This window comes from Schistocerca cancellata, chromosome 5 (assembly GCF_023864275.1).
Source record: "Schistocerca cancellata isolate TAMUIC-IGC-003103 chromosome 5, iqSchCanc2.1, whole genome shotgun sequence".
NCBI classification, from domain to species: domain Eukaryota; kingdom Metazoa; phylum Arthropoda; class Insecta; order Orthoptera; family Acrididae; genus Schistocerca; species Schistocerca cancellata.
The window spans coordinates 250827172-250842846 of record NC_064630.1 but is presented as its reverse complement, the minus strand read 5'-3'; the positions used below and the strand labels follow the sequence as shown (position 1 = coordinate 250842846).

Below are 15675 nucleotides of genomic sequence, written 5' to 3'. Positions count from 1 at the left end.
TTAACGAATTCTGCAGGATAAAAAGCAAAATAACCTCTGATGGAAGGGCCAAGGAGGACACACAAAGTAGACTAGCAGAAACAAAATGGGCTTTCCCGCTAAGAGAAGTCTGCTAATATCAAACATAGTCTTAATTTCATGAAGAAATTTCTTAGAAGGTACTTTTACATCACACCATTGTACGGTAGTAAGGTATGGACTGCAGGAAAACCTGAACAGAATAGAATTGAAGTCTTTGAGATGTGCTGCTACAGAAGAATGTTGGACATTAAGTGGACTGGAAAGGTAAGGAATGAGGATGTTCTCTTCAGAATCGGCGAGGAAAGGAATATATGGGAAACACTGACAAGAACAAGGGACAGGATGATAGGACTTCGTAAGACATCAGGGAGTAACTTCTGTGTTACTAGAGGGAGCCGTAGAGGAACACAGAGTGAGTTACATCCAGCAGATCATTAAGGCCATAGGTTGCAAGTGCTGTTCTGAGGTCAAGTTGGCACAGGAGAAGAATTCGTGGAGGGCCGCATCAAACAAGTCAAAAGATGGGAAAAAAACGTACATTAATCGCCGTTGTTCGTATTTCTTTCTTACTTGATCTATCTGAAACCCCTATGCCTTGTAAAGTGATTCGGTGACTGAGGCTCTATGCGTTAAGTTCTTGGCCCTCCATATAGATAATAAACTGAACTGAAACCAACACGTTGATCAGTTAATAAGGAAGCTTTGTTCTGCTTGCTCTGTAGTCGGGAAAAAAGGAAGGATTCCTCGAGATGTCCCGTGAACATGTTGGCATGTGCCATACTGATGACCCTCGCCGTACACGGGTCTGTTTGTAGGTGATGCATTAAAAGCAGAAGAAATTCTCACAAAACTTAATTCTCTAATCAGGAACACACTCGTTCAGAGCATGAAAAACGTTTAAATTTAAGGCTGCTATTTCTAAGTAGGAAAAAGTTCTGTCATCACTGATGTTATTGTGTTGAGCCCAGTCTCACGGGACCATTGCGTCACAGACTATTTTTCGAATTGTGAGCGCGTTCCTGAGTCATTGCATAAATACTTTCGTTCCAGATTGAGCACCTATCTTCCCGTACGTCCCTTCTTCGGACTACGCACCGTTCCGTCAACTCTAAGCTGTCTTGCGTTCTCCCAGTTTTTTACCGTGAAGGTGGTGGTGTGCCAAATTTAACTCTCCAAAGTTGTCTAATCTATCACATCCTTTGTTTACCAATAAGACTTCAGAACCCACTTTCGTCATTTCGTACTACAAATTGTAGCATTGCCAAGTTTTTCTCTGTGTTCTGAATTACTACCCACAAAAAATTATTTCTGGCGGCTGTGCCCAAGAGCTTCAGTTTCAGTGTCTAACTAAGTTAACATTTATAATTACGAACGTTTTAACAAGAACTCCTACCAGTCGTCTAGGCGTAGCCGGCACGGTAGCTCAGCGTGTTCGGTCAGTGTGTTAGCTGCCCTCTGTAATAAACTGAGTGAATGGATAAACAACTAACTACAACGGGTGTCATGGGATGTCCGACCCGAACAAACGCAACGAACGAAAATGAGAAAGAAAAGGAGGTAGTGTCTTTAATTAGTAATCAAAACGTCCTCAGTCTCGGGTTCTAACCCTGCCACTTTTTAAATTTTAAATAAAAATCATCAGCAAAGGCGGCTGAAGACCTCCGGCATTAGAAGTCACCCTCATTGTGTCAACGGCCTTATCAAATAGGGTGAATGAGCAGATAGAGGTTCAGAGCACTCTTGTCCTTATAGTTGGAAACTGGCCCCAAAAGGCGGAAGAAGCAGCAATGATCAACGGTATTAAAACGCAGAAGACGATGGAAATCCCTGTATTACAAAATAACTTTTATCTGCAGGATATGTGGCCCGTAACTGGAAAAGTGTCACTGTGATCTCTCCATTGGCAAAAGATTCCGGTCTTAACTAGTGGAAGCATAAAATTCTACGAGTCACACGGATTGCGCGGCCCCTCCGTCCGGAGGTTCGAGTCCCCCCTCGGGCGCGCGCGTGCGTGTGCGTGCCTTGGGATAAGTTAGTTAAAGTAGTGTGTAGATCTAGGGACCGATGACCTCAGCAGTTTGGTCCCTTACGTACACACGCACACCTACGAGTCTATAGTAAGGCTCAGTGAAAGAAAATGGAAAGAAGACGATTTATGGTCAGACCAGTATAGAGTAGTATCAGCAGCAGCATAAAATAGTATAACGGGACCACAATGCGTCATGAATAGTAAGAGAGGACAGATAGTATTACTGTTGACACTTATCAGACTTACGGCAACACCGACAACCATAGTTTAGGTAAACGTGCTGACGTCGAAAGCTGAAGATTACGAGATAGCGAGAGAATATATGAGAATATTGAGTGTGTAGTTCAGTACGTAAAGAGAAATGAAAATTTAATTGCCATTGGGAACTGGAATGGGGTTTTATGGGAAGGAATAGAAGAAAGGATTATGGGACAATATGGGCTTGGTAGTACGAATAAGAGAGGAATAAGGTAAATTGTCTTCTGCAATAAATTTCAGCTAGTAGTAGCTAATATTCACGAGAGCAGCAGGTATAATTGGAAAACGCCGGGAGATATGGAAGTTTTCAGTTAGAGATTCTGAAATCAGGTATGTAAGGCGTACCAAAGGACAAATAAGGACCCAGATCACATTTTAATAGTGGTGAAGAGTGTGTTGAAGTTTGAGGCGAGTCAGGAAGAATCAATGCGCAAGGAATTGGAATACGGAAGTACTAATGAATGACGAGATACGCTTGAAGGTCTATGAGGTTATAGATGCAGTAATGAGGAGCAGCTCGGTAGGCAGTTCACTTTAAGAGGAAATGACATCGCTAAAAATGGCAATGACAGAAGTTGGGAAGAAAAACATAGGTACAAAGTAACTGCGAAGAAACCATGGGTAATAGAAGAAATAGTCCAATTCATCGGTCAAAGAAGGAAGTACAAAAATAAAATTTTTGAAAATAAAATTATCGTAAATACAAAAATCTTCAGAGAAATTCAGGGTTACAGAAATAAAAGTCACTTAGGAATGAAATAAATTGAAATTTCAGGAAAGTTACCGCGATGTGGCTACATAAAAAACATGAAGAAATCTAACAGTAAATGAAGAGCATATGGAAAAGTCGAAAGAACCTTCGGTGAAACTAAAAGCGAAGGTGATAACGTTAAGAGTGCAATGTGAACTCCATTGTTAAATACAGAGAAGAGGGCGGATGGGTGGAAAGAGTACATTGGGCTCCTCTATGAGGGCGGGGGGAGGGGGATGGGGCGACACGGCACTTGTTTGACGACGTGATAGACGAAACAGAAGCCGACAGCGAACAGGCAGGGGATCCTGTATTAGAATTTAATTTAGAATATCTGCCTAAGAATTAAAATCAAATGAGACATAGGGGATAGATAACCTTCCATCGTAATTTCTCGAATCATTGAGGAGCGTGGCAACTACAGTTAGTCATGTTTGTGTCTAGAATGTGAGACTGGCAATGTACTATCCGACTTCCAGAAAAAACATCATCCACACAATACCCAAGATTGCAAGAGCCCATAAGCGCGAGAATAATCGCATTATCAGTGTAACAGCTCGTGCATCCAAGTTGCTGACAAGTAGCGTGTACAGAAGAATGGAAAAGAAAATCGAGGATCTGTTAGTTGATCTCACTGACTTTAGGAAAGATAAAGGCACTAGAAAGGCAGCTCCGACGTTGTAGTTCAGAATGGAAGCAAAGCTGAAGACGGTACATCGACCTGCAGAAAGCTTTCGACAATTTCAAATGGTGCTAGATGTTCGAAATTCCGATAAAAATAGGAGTAAGATATAGGGAAAGACGAGTAATGTCCAATAAGTACAAGGACGAAAAGGGAACAATACTGGAAGACTAAGAACGAAGTACTCTGATTAAAATAATGATTTATGGCTGAGGGCGTAAACAGCATGGTCAACAGTGCCTTTGCATTAATGATCGGATTAAAACGGGTGTAAGACAGGGATGTAGTTCTTCGGCGCTGCTGTTCAAACTATGCATCGAGGAATCAATGACGGAAATAAAAGAGAGGTTCAACAGTGGGATTAAAGTTCAAGCTGAGTGGGTATCAATGATATGGTTCACTCATACTGCTATCCCCAGTGAAACTGAAGAAAAATTACAGGGTGTGTTGAATAAAGTCTTCAGTACAGACTATGGATTGAGAGAAAATCGAAGAAAGAGGTAAGTAATGAGAAGTGGCAGATATAGAACAGGGAGAAACTTGTCAGGGTGGTGATCATGAAATAAGTTAAGGAATTTTTCTACCGAGACAGCAAAATAACACGTGACTGAAGCAGTAAGAACGACATCAATAGCATACTACAACTGACAAAAGCGGTATTCCTGGCAAAGAGAAGTCTACTAGTATCGAACATAAACCATACTTTGAGAAAGAAATTTCGGAGAGTGTACGTTTGGAGCACAGCATTATAAGTTAGTACATCGAGGAATGTGTAAGAACCGGAAGAGAATCGAAGCATTTGAGATGTGGTGCTACAGAAGAACGTTGAAACTTAGGTGGAGTGACGACGTTCTGCGGAGAATTGGCCAGGAAATGAACATATTGAAGACACCGACGGGAATAAGGTATAGGATGGAAGGATACGTATTAAGACATCAGAGAATGACTTCCATGGTGCTACAGGGAGCTGTGATGAGTAAAAACTGTAGTGGAAACAGACTGGAAAGCATCCAGCAAATAATTGAAGACATAGGTTGCAAGCGCTACAGTGAGATGAGAGAGTTGGCACATGAGAGGTTTTTGTTAGTTTAAACTTAACTAAACTCCAGTTCCTACTTCACACTAGCTTCTGGCATCTCGGTAACCCGAAATTCAGTCGAAGGCGTACTTTATTATTTTCCGTTTCATGTGTAATATGAAGTGTACAGAAGATTTACTACCCATTTGTCTCGTTTTCGTGTCCAAGAAAAAGCTTAATATTTATTAGGCTTATTTTCCTTAATTAGGTTAGTTCCTGTCTCGATAAAGAGCCTTTCGCTTCCAACATGGCACCTCGTGTTATTCTACCTTAGCTAATCACTCCCATTTTCACGTCTGCAGTAACTACGAGCACGATGTTTAAGAAGCTCAATTTTGCGTCGTCATACAATGCCCCGTAGAGAGAAGTGTCTTTAACCTGCTGTCTGTCCTATCGTGAAAGACATTACAGTAGGACACTGTCAGTACCCAAATCGCAGCTGGATTGGTCCGTTCTTCTGACTATATCGGTAGTCGGGGTAGCCACCAATTCCTTTCAAATATTGAACACGGCTAGCGGTTGTTTTAGTATGAATCTTTTGTGTTCTCTCTTTCCCCCTCCTACCCTCCCCCGTCGACTAGACAATGAACCCTAAACAGAAAGACGGGACTGTGTGGGGTTCTTAACGTGGTGGCCTATTCGGCTAGAACATCACACGTGCTGGGTGCCGAGGGCAGATAAGACGCTGACCGAAATAAAAAAAAAAGTGTGTGTAGTTGTGTGAAAAGGTAGGTAACATTTGCCACGCGAGTACAAACCTCGTTGACGAAACTTTCCTTAGTGTGGTACTAAGTCATTATTTAAAACCTATGTTGGCGAATTCTGGACCTACCAGTGTGCTATAGTAGTACAGAGCCGCTGAGCTAAGTTTTGTCATTACTGCTCACAGAGGATGTTATTACATCGCAATTTTTAAAGACGATTGTTATAATTGGTCTTTTAAAATGGAAGGGGTGGGAAATTATTTTGTAATATGTTACAGCGATGGAATGAGTCTGCTGTTATTTAGCGCTTCTTGCACTGTGTGCTATGATTGGCTGTCGTCGGCGTATGAGGAGTGGGCTCTCCTTTCCTCCTGCTGGACGCAGGCTGTGCGGTGGCAGGTACTGACCGGCAGCGCTCACGTCTCGTGCTGTTGGTTTTGGTGGTGGTGGTGGTGGTGGTGGTGGTGGTGGTACCTGTTGTTCTCAGAGCTGGAAGCCAGGATAGGGCAAGCCTGAGTCCATCCTTTGTTCATATTGTTGGGGTGTTTTGGTGTGGCTTATCTGGCTTTCGAGCATCACTTGGGCTATGTGCGCAGATAGCCTAAGAACAGGTAACTGAGTTGCTCTGCGCTAGGTAGAGATGGCGTTAGGTGCGCGAAACGTGACAGGAGCTCAAAATTCTGTGTACACAGTCTTAATGGTTACTAACATAAATCGAATCCCGTAACCACGGTGATGAAGAAAACAAGGTAGGCAAAAAAATCGACGAACTGTAGCCCACCCCGATATGAACGTGTTTCGTTGCGTTTCCCAAACAAAAAATCCAGAAGGATAAAAAAAGGCCTCATCTCTCAAAGAACAAGGACACATTTGTGGAACATGGAATTTTCAGGAGTTACCAGGAAAAATTGAGAATGTGATCAAAGAAATGGAAGTACTGAAAATGAATAATTTGGTAATGACAGACGGAAAAGAATGTTTGTGGACCAGAACTACTACAAGATTTCTTTTTCGAGTTGAGTGGAAAAACAAGGAGCAAAATCAGCAGTAGCAATTCTTATGAAAAGAAAATGAAAATAAGAAGGAATTAAATGGAAGTGGATGAACGAATAATCAGTGTAACAATAAAAATTCATTAAATTAAACTGGAATTAAGGGTGTACGGCACTAACTAAGATGGGCCTGATGAAAAGGGGATTTCTTCGATGACTTTATAATGAGTGGTTGATGAATGTCCAGACGGACGTGAACTGTTATTCATGGGGGACTTAAACTGTCGAATTGGAACAGATTACATAATGACGTTGTAGGACCACGGAGAGAGGGTGTAGAAGAAGACAATAGAAGAAGGTTGAATAATTTTTTTAAGGTTTACAAGTATACAGTTATGAATGACCAATTCCAGCACAAATATTTAAGGACGCCTGGGCCAATACGTCAAGGAACCTAAAATCAGTTATAGACTATGTAATAGTGCGGAGGCAGTGGGTAATTAAGTGCAAGATGTAAGGGTAAGAAAGAAAGAGTGTGGCTCCTTTCAGTCTATTGTTACTTCAAAAAACGCTTTTCGGATTAAGACCAAGATAAAACGAGGAGAAAGATGAGGAATAACGAACTATGGAGGATCCAAAATATAGGCTACATCTGTTACGTGAAAAAAGTATGAGACATTTTTATCAGTAAAGATTAAAACTAAGGTTGGATGCCTTGGAGAAGGAAGCTACGTAGGAGGCTTTAGGAAATTAAAGGGAGGTGAGAGTAGGATTGAATGGAAGACCATGGAGTAGGTGCAGGTGGTTGAGGGAAAGGAGGAACTATATCACGTTTGATTAAGCTCTGAAAGTGAAGAGGACTAGAATAGGTACAACGTATATTAAAAGAGGGCTAAGTAACAACGAAGTGTAATGAAGACGAAAGGGAAGAGTATGTGGAGAAATAGAGCAATCGCTTGGCCACAGGAGATCTACACAGACAAGTAGGATTAGGAAGACGCAAATGGCTAACAACACCGCACCTACAATACAACTTACGTCTACTTGACATTGGATAAAATATTTTGTATTTTCAACTTCCGACAGGAAAGAGGTGGTCACGTGATAGAAGTCTACAAGGAAAGCAGTAAATTAGGTATTACAGTACGTATGATAGAGGGAGAAGTAAAACGAGATGCTGAAAAAGGGAAGAAACGGAGAGGCAAGTGGACCAGGAAGGGTTGTTTTGGACTTATGGAAATGTGAGCCCTACCAAATGCTGAAAATTAGATGTAGGTTGCTTAGATTATGGAGTGAGAGGAAATACTAAAAGAGTGATGTGTGATATGCATCAGCTAACTACAAAAAAAAAGTACAACTTTGAACATGGCTGACGTTTGCAGCAACCGTATACACAAATTTGAAAAATATGTAAAAATCTGCCTACCGGTTGCATAGATTTTCTATATACCTTGACCACGTTTCGTCACCTCTAAGGGTGACTTCATCAGAAGGTAAGGTAAATGAATGTCAGAATTAAATATCTTATCTAATAAAAGTTTACGTTAATGTAAACGAGTGTAAAACAAATAGTACTTACATGAACATATCGTCAAAGATGTATAGTGATTTAAGAGCCGAGTTGCTCAAGTCATACATTGAAATATAAGAATGTTCTTCAAAAAGTCAAACAATAAAACATAAGTAACACCGGTGTGGTGTGAGGAGACTGTGTAGCAACTAGTCGCGCTGCCAAATAAACGTAATCTAGGGCGCGCCACAAGCAGGCCACTAGTAACGTGAGTAAAACGATTTTGTATATTACACATTTTCTGGAGTAAATCATACGTATAGCCGATATTGCTTTTAATAAAAATTAATTTTACAAATTATTGAGTAACATATATAAATGAACTTCAAGCGGGATAAAATAGTACAAAGTTCGCTACGTTTTATGTAGCACAGGTAGAACCAGAGCTAAATACGACTGGAGTTACATACGTAACTAAGACCATCAGTTCATTATATAAATTTTGAAAAGAAAGCTTGCACAACTAGGGCACAGAGGTTATCTGGTGTGTTAGTAATGAGCGTAACTTAACAGAGGTAAAATAATGTTTCTGAAAAGGAGGAGAGAACCTGGATTACAAGTATCATAAAACAGAGTACTGGTTTAAAATCATTAAAGAAATTTCTATTTTTCAACTGTACTTGTTCATTCAACATATCTTTATTTGGTGTGTGCCTGAAAATTTCAAGTTCTTCCAAGACATCAAGTTTTCTCCCTTTCTTTTCTCCATGCAGAATTGTCATTTCGTTTATTTGGGGTTATGCCCTGTTATGAAAATATTTTCTGCAAATGTTAAATCACTGTACATCTTTGACGATATGTTCTTCATGTAAGTACTATATGTTTTACACTCGTTTACATTAATGTAAACTTTTATTAGATAAGATATTTGATTCTGACATTCATTTCAGGTGATTACCTTACCTTCTGACGAAGTCACCCTTAGAGGTGACAAAACGTGATCAAGGTATATAGAAAATCTATGCAACCGGTTGGCAGATTTTTACCTATTTTTCAAATACAAGAAGAGGAAAAAAGAGGTACCTAAATATATGGGAATTAGTGTTATGACATCTACGTTTTGACGCTATGCTGAGCAATAGGTTGGAAAATGAGGGGAAGATGCGACGGGAACAGGCAAATTTTACAGCTGGATGGCTTTGTATGGATCATACTTAGACAGAAAACTGAAAAGGCGTATTGTGTCAGGAAGCACACTTTATATTTGTGGATCTCGAGTAAGTGTTGGATTCTGCACCCATCAACTGACTACGGAAAGTGATTGAATGTAGAAACACAACGAATATCCATAATTGTCTGAATATACTACCAATCGTATGCCGTAGTTGAAGTACACACAAAATGACCCATTCGAAACTTCTAGAGGACTTACACAGGGCTGCAGTACTGTTACGTCAACGACTCTGTTTAAAATGACTGGAGTGAGAAAGAAACTGGTACAGGCACGCGTATTCAAATACAGATACGTAAACAGGCACAATAAGGTGCTGCGGTCGACAACGCCTATATAAGAAAACAAATGTCTGGCGCAGTTGTTAGATCGGTTACTGTGGCTACAATGGAAGGTTATCAATGTTTAAGTGAGTTTGAACGTGTTGTTATAGACGGCGCATGAGCGATGGGACAAACCATCTCCGAGGTAGCGATGAAGTGGAGATTTTCCCATACGACTATTTCAGGAGTGTACAGCGAACATCAGGAATCCGGTAAAATATCAGATCGCCGACATAGCTGCGGCCGGAAAAAGATCCTGCAAGAACGGGACCAACGATAACTGAAGAGAATAGTTCAACGTGACAGAAGTGCAACCCTACCGCAAATTACTGCAGATTTCAATGCTGGGCCTTCAAAAACTGTCAGCGTGCGAACCATTCAACAAAATATCATCGATATGGGCTTTCGGAGCCGAAGGCCCATTCGTGTACGCTTGATGACTGCACGACACAAAGCTTTACGTCTGGCCTGGGCCTCTAAACCGCAGCATTGGACTGTTGATGACTGGAAACATGTTACCTGGTAGGACGCATCTCGTTTCAAATTGTACAGAATTGATGGACGTGGACAGGTATGGCGACAACTTCCTGAATACATGGACCCTGCATTTCAGCAGGGGACTGTTGAAGTTGGCGGAGGCTGTGTATTGGTGTGAGGAGTGTGCAGTTGGAGTGACTTGGGACGCCTGATACGTCTAGATACGATCTAGTAGGTGACACGTATGTAAACATTCTGTGATCACCTGCACCGATTCATGTCCATTGTGCATTCCGACGAACTTGGGCAATGTCATACTCCATACGTCCAGAATTGCTACAGAGTGGCTTCAGATATACTCTTCTGAGTTTAAAGATTTCCACTGACCACTGAACTTCCCAGACATGAACATTACTGAACATATCTGGGATTCCTGGCAATGTGATGTTCAGAACTGAATTCCACCCCCTCGTACTCTTACGGATTTTTGGACAGACCTGCGGGATTCATGGTGTCAGTTCCCTCTAGCACTACTTCAGACTTTACACTGTCGATGCCACGTCGTGTTGTGGCACTTCTGCACCCGCGCGGGGGTCCTACACGATATTAGGCAGGTGTACCAGTTTATTTTGCTCTTCGGTGTATATAGACGTTGTGTATTGGAACGGTGGAGTCAGTTATGTGGAGGTACGGTAATTCGTTTCCAGCATGGTACTATCTAGTAGTGCCGCGAAGAACTATTAAAGCAGCTTAAATACTTAGGATCCATTATCCATTCCTCGGGAAGTTGTGGGGCAGATGAACTCAGGATCCAGTACGCAAGAGGAGCAATTAATATTCTGGATGGAGTTATTTCCAGATTATTCTTCTTTCTTTTGATATTGACTGGTTCCAAACAGTCGTGTAGAAAGATGGACCCTGGGGGAGCAGCAGAGAAGCAGTAGACATGGATGGAACAAGAAGTTCAGCCAAGATATCAGCAACAGGGCGGAGAAGACATGAGTAAATTAAGGTTATACTGGATACGGAACAACTAGTCAGGAAAGAACTGAGAATACTACTCATCAGTGGTTTAGCCATTTAATGAAAACGGATCAAGGACGATGGCCAAAAGAGATTCTGGAATGGTCGCCGCCAAGAGTGAGGAAACGTGGACGGCCTACATTAATATGGAGAGCGGGAACAGCGACAATGATAAGGAAGAGACGAAGACTGCCTTGATCGTGAAAGCTGGCGATTGGGAATACAGGTCAACTGTTTAACAGTGGTGGAGCCCTTTAAAGTAAGTTCGTGAGGCTCTGGAACAAAGAGAATTTTGTAACTTATACTGGGAACTTTGATCCGAGTCTGGGAAGTATTCATTTGGTTGACAGGCACACGGAAATCTTCAGACGGTCCTCATGTTCAGCATCTCAGAAGCTGTGCATGGCAAGACACTGAATGCATTCGATGCTGCAGCTGAGAGAAAATATTCCAAGTTCTTGTGCCAAGCGGAAAGGGAGATAAGAAACATCAGGAGAATTTAGGCGGATTTCTCTAACTTAATGGGATATAGTTTGTTCTGTAAGTAATTGGTGGTTCACTAATGATTCAGGCACTTTGTGGATTCGTACGCAATATGTTTCAGTTGATTGCATATCGAAGCAATTATGTCTTTAGCACAATGTGTGATGGCTCCTTTCTTGATGAATACGAGTTATTAATCTGATTCCTTTCTTTATCCAAAATTCGCGGTCTTTGTCTTACTAATGTTCGAAGATTTAATTTTTTGATTGGCTGAGTATCGGGCATTACCAGGGTATTTTCAGTATTTAATCCATTCTGTTTGTGTATCTCTCCTTCCCTCTTTCTCTGACCATCTCCCCTAACCCCCTTTCTCTGAACATCTATTAACCACCTCTGTTCCTCTCCCCTTCCTCCTCATTTCTACATCATCACGTTGCCATCCCATCCCTAATACGAAATTGCCGGTTTTCACAGCCACAGTATTTGTTTCCAGATATTAAGTGCCATGTGTACCAACTTTGGTTGAAATCGATCCGGTACTTTAGGAGCAGCTTTTCATCCGCAGCCTTGTTCAGCTTCGCACATGACATTTCAGCTATATTTAACATATTTCACACGTATTTGTACGCATTTCATCTGTAAAAATGGCTCTGAGCACTATGGGACTTAACATCTGAGCTTAGATCAGTCCCCTAGAACTTAGAACTACTTAAATCTAACTAACCTAAGGACATCACACAACACCCAGTCATCACGAGGCAGATAAAATCCCCGACCCCACCGGGAATCGAACCCGGGAACCCGGGCGTGGGAAGCGAGAACGCTACCGCACGACCACGAGCTGCGGACATTTCATCTGTATATCTAAAGAATTTCGCCCTGCAGGTTCTTTGTCACGTATCTCAATGGTTATGACGTCATATACCCTGAAGCTTGCGTCTTACATTGTGCAGCATAATGACCATACATGGGCACATTAGTGTGAAGCTGATTAGTGTAATGCGACCGCGGGATGTTCTGACTGTTATAATTCAACAAGGCGGACACAGTTGTGAGGCAGGTTAGGGTTGCCGAAGCAACGAATTCCGCAGTATTACACATCCTCGTGCAGCAAGGAGCAAGGCAGATTTCTACACTGGTAGTGGCAGTGGTGTATAAGGATACGTGACGAATTGGCGTATATTCTCAGTAAGAGTACCGCTGCCGCCTGCCACTGGACATTTTATAACGAAAATCTTCTCTGCCTGGCAGTCCTACCAGGAGAACGCGGCTGTGCTGGATGATGATGCCACATGGAGCTGCCAGTTGAAGTCACCAGTTCGAGGCCACAGCGTGGTAACAGCTCTACGCACGTAGCGTTCGGTAGTTCTGTGCCATCAAGGGACAACACCTATTATTACCTGACAGGACACTGCACACCACACAGTCACCCGTTGGGGGTAGAGATTAGATTGCGAAATGCGGATTCTCAGTCCCCCAGACGCGCCAACTTTGCTTATTGGTGAACGCAACCAAATAGAAGTGTGCTTCGTCGCTAAACCAAACCATGCTTGTCCATACTAATTCCAATCATGCCCCGCTGCTGAACGTGCAGTTTGAACGTTTTAAGGCAAACCGCTCAGAAGAAGTGACGACTTTATTTCATATACTTCAATAATTGTCGCCCTGTACGTTTGGGTAATATGTATGAATCTTTACTGTGCTGTAATCAAATCGTGTTTGTTTTGACATAGTACACATCGGTTTTGACATAGTACACATCCGTCCCTTTTAAACACTAATTTCAGTTGCTACATGAACCACATAGCTCCTCATTCTCATATTTTGTAAGGACCGCACCCTAGATTTATTTGTTAGAGCCTTGAATTTTCTAAGGTTTCCATTACGCGACAGTCTCATTTGACTTCGGTGTTTGGGGAGCCTCGAGCCACCTGCCACCTGCACTTCGGTAGCATTCACTCGACGCAGAGCTCAGTGGCGGCCACTGTACTCCAATTAAAATTACTTTGCTATTGGCGTTTCTACCAGGCGAACGCTAGGGGTCAGCCACCTGCCTTTTATTTATTTTACATCAATGCTTGGCGTCTGTTCTTTCGCACATGTCCGAAAGAACAACTTATTGATTTGCCTCGATACTCAATGAACCCACTACCCTCGGTGTGGATGCACAATGTCTTTCTAACTCTGGAGGGAATCTCAAAGTAACGAGCATAGAAGACATGGGCGGGGACTGCGGCTTGGTAGCATTGGGTGGGAATGTGGGTGGACAGGGCAGCGTACCGAGCTAGTCCGTGAAGTTGTGATGAACACTGTGTCCGGATGGCGCAGTAGTTAACGCAGCTGTCTAGCGAGCAGCAAATCCCGGTTTCGAGTCCCGGTCCGGCACACATTTTCAATCGTCACCGCCAATTCCACATTAAGTCCTGATGTAGCTGGTATCATCAGTTCCCTCCCTGTCCTTTCCTTTCCCCTTTCTCCACTTTCAAACTGCATAATTATCCTTTCTTTTTCATGCGCCACGTGCTCACTGTGTTGCCTGTTTTGTATGTTACAAGCAACACTTACGATGTGTGGCTAGTTGTACTCGGCAGCACTACACCCGCCACCGCCATTTACAAGTCACAAAGTTATTTTAATGGGAGTGCAATAAGCCACAAGCTCGCTGGGCATTTTACAGTATCTCACCACTTTTGGCGCTGTGAACTGCAGGGGGAAGGAGTCCATGTCTCGACTGTAGTTCCTGAAAAAGAAATAATTGTCACTTATTAGTCGAAGTTACATGAAATAAAATATTGCTCGGACAGGTTTGTTATTTTCGTATCAGGCAAACTTTTATACCATAACCTACTATAAGTTCTAAAATTACTCACAAAATAAACAAGCTTACGTCTCGTTTCTGGAGATTGTCGTGGTCGAGGCATCATGGCATTTCAAAAAGTCACGAAAAACACTAGTCATGATTACTGGTCCTTCCTAACACCTGTCTCGTAATCACTGTACCGTCTCACTAATGGATTAAACGAAACTTTCTCAACGAGTTACCAAAATTTCGCTTAACTGTGACATGTAGACAACGTAATGGAAACACGTGAGGTGATTAGTCAGTTTTACAAACACTGTCAGCTGCTCGACGTCGACAAAAACCAACAAAGATTAAATTTATTACTACCAATATGCAGTTAGTGGGATACAATATATTGTCAGTCTTCATAAAAATGAGTAGTGCCATTTAGCATAGAAATCCAAACTCAGCCTCTTGACTGTCCAGCCAATGCAGTCATCAGACTGCTACTGTGGGCAGTTGTTTAAATTATCATAAGCAATGGAGTGACAGTACTTGATTCAGTACACAACAATGGTTTTATCGAAGTTTAACAGCAATGCTATGTAATAGTTCTTGGTAGGTGTATCCATACATACCGAAGTTTTAAAGCAATTGTGCTTTGAGAATTACAATGTGCAGCTACTGAAATATCGGTGGTTGTCAAAAGTAACACTGAAATCGCAGAACAGAGGATATACAACTGGATCTGTCGGGATACCAATTCCATTCTATACAAAATATGCAGAAGAACTTTCTCCTCTTCTAGCAGCAGAGTACCATGGAGGTACAGAGGACCAAAGCGTTTTGGGGAAAAGCACCGGTCATTAACGTATTCAACACGAGTTGCCGAACTGCCACACTAAACTATAGGGCTACACCACTGAAACATCTGTTGAATTTTGGGACTTTTATGCCCTCTTATGACGACGTTTTTGCAGCCCGAAAAAATCTGGTCTGAAGGAATCGACATGGGTTCCAAAAACAATGATCGTTTGAAAACCAGCTCGCTTTGTTCGACATAGAGGCCAGAAAATTGTAGACGTAGGCACCGATATAGTATCCCTAGACGTGAGATGCATTCGATAGCGTTGTACATTGCCGCCTAATGAACGAAATGCGAGCGGACAGAATGTAGTACCTGTAATATATAAATGACCTGTAGGTAACATCTGGAGTTCCATTTGGCGTTTTGTGGATAATGTTGTATACAAAGAAGTCGCAGAGCTGGAAAATTGTACAAAAATACAGGAAGACTTGCAGATTATCTACGCTCGGTGCAGAGTGTGGCA

The 15675-nt window shown here is 42.0% G+C and overlaps 1 protein-coding gene across 1 annotated transcript in view; it reads right to left on the bottom strand.

Annotated features, from left to right (window-relative positions):
- LOC126188469 (synaptic vesicle membrane protein VAT-1 homolog) overlaps window positions 1–15675 on the bottom strand; it is a 64049-nt gene that overhangs the window by 34772 nt on the left and 13602 nt on the right. Inside the window, exon 2 of the mRNA XM_049930073.1 lies at window positions 14248–14302. Coding sequence (XP_049786030.1) covers window positions 14248–14302 — 55 coding nt within the window. The remainder of the gene's footprint in view (window positions 1–14247; window positions 14303–15675) is intronic.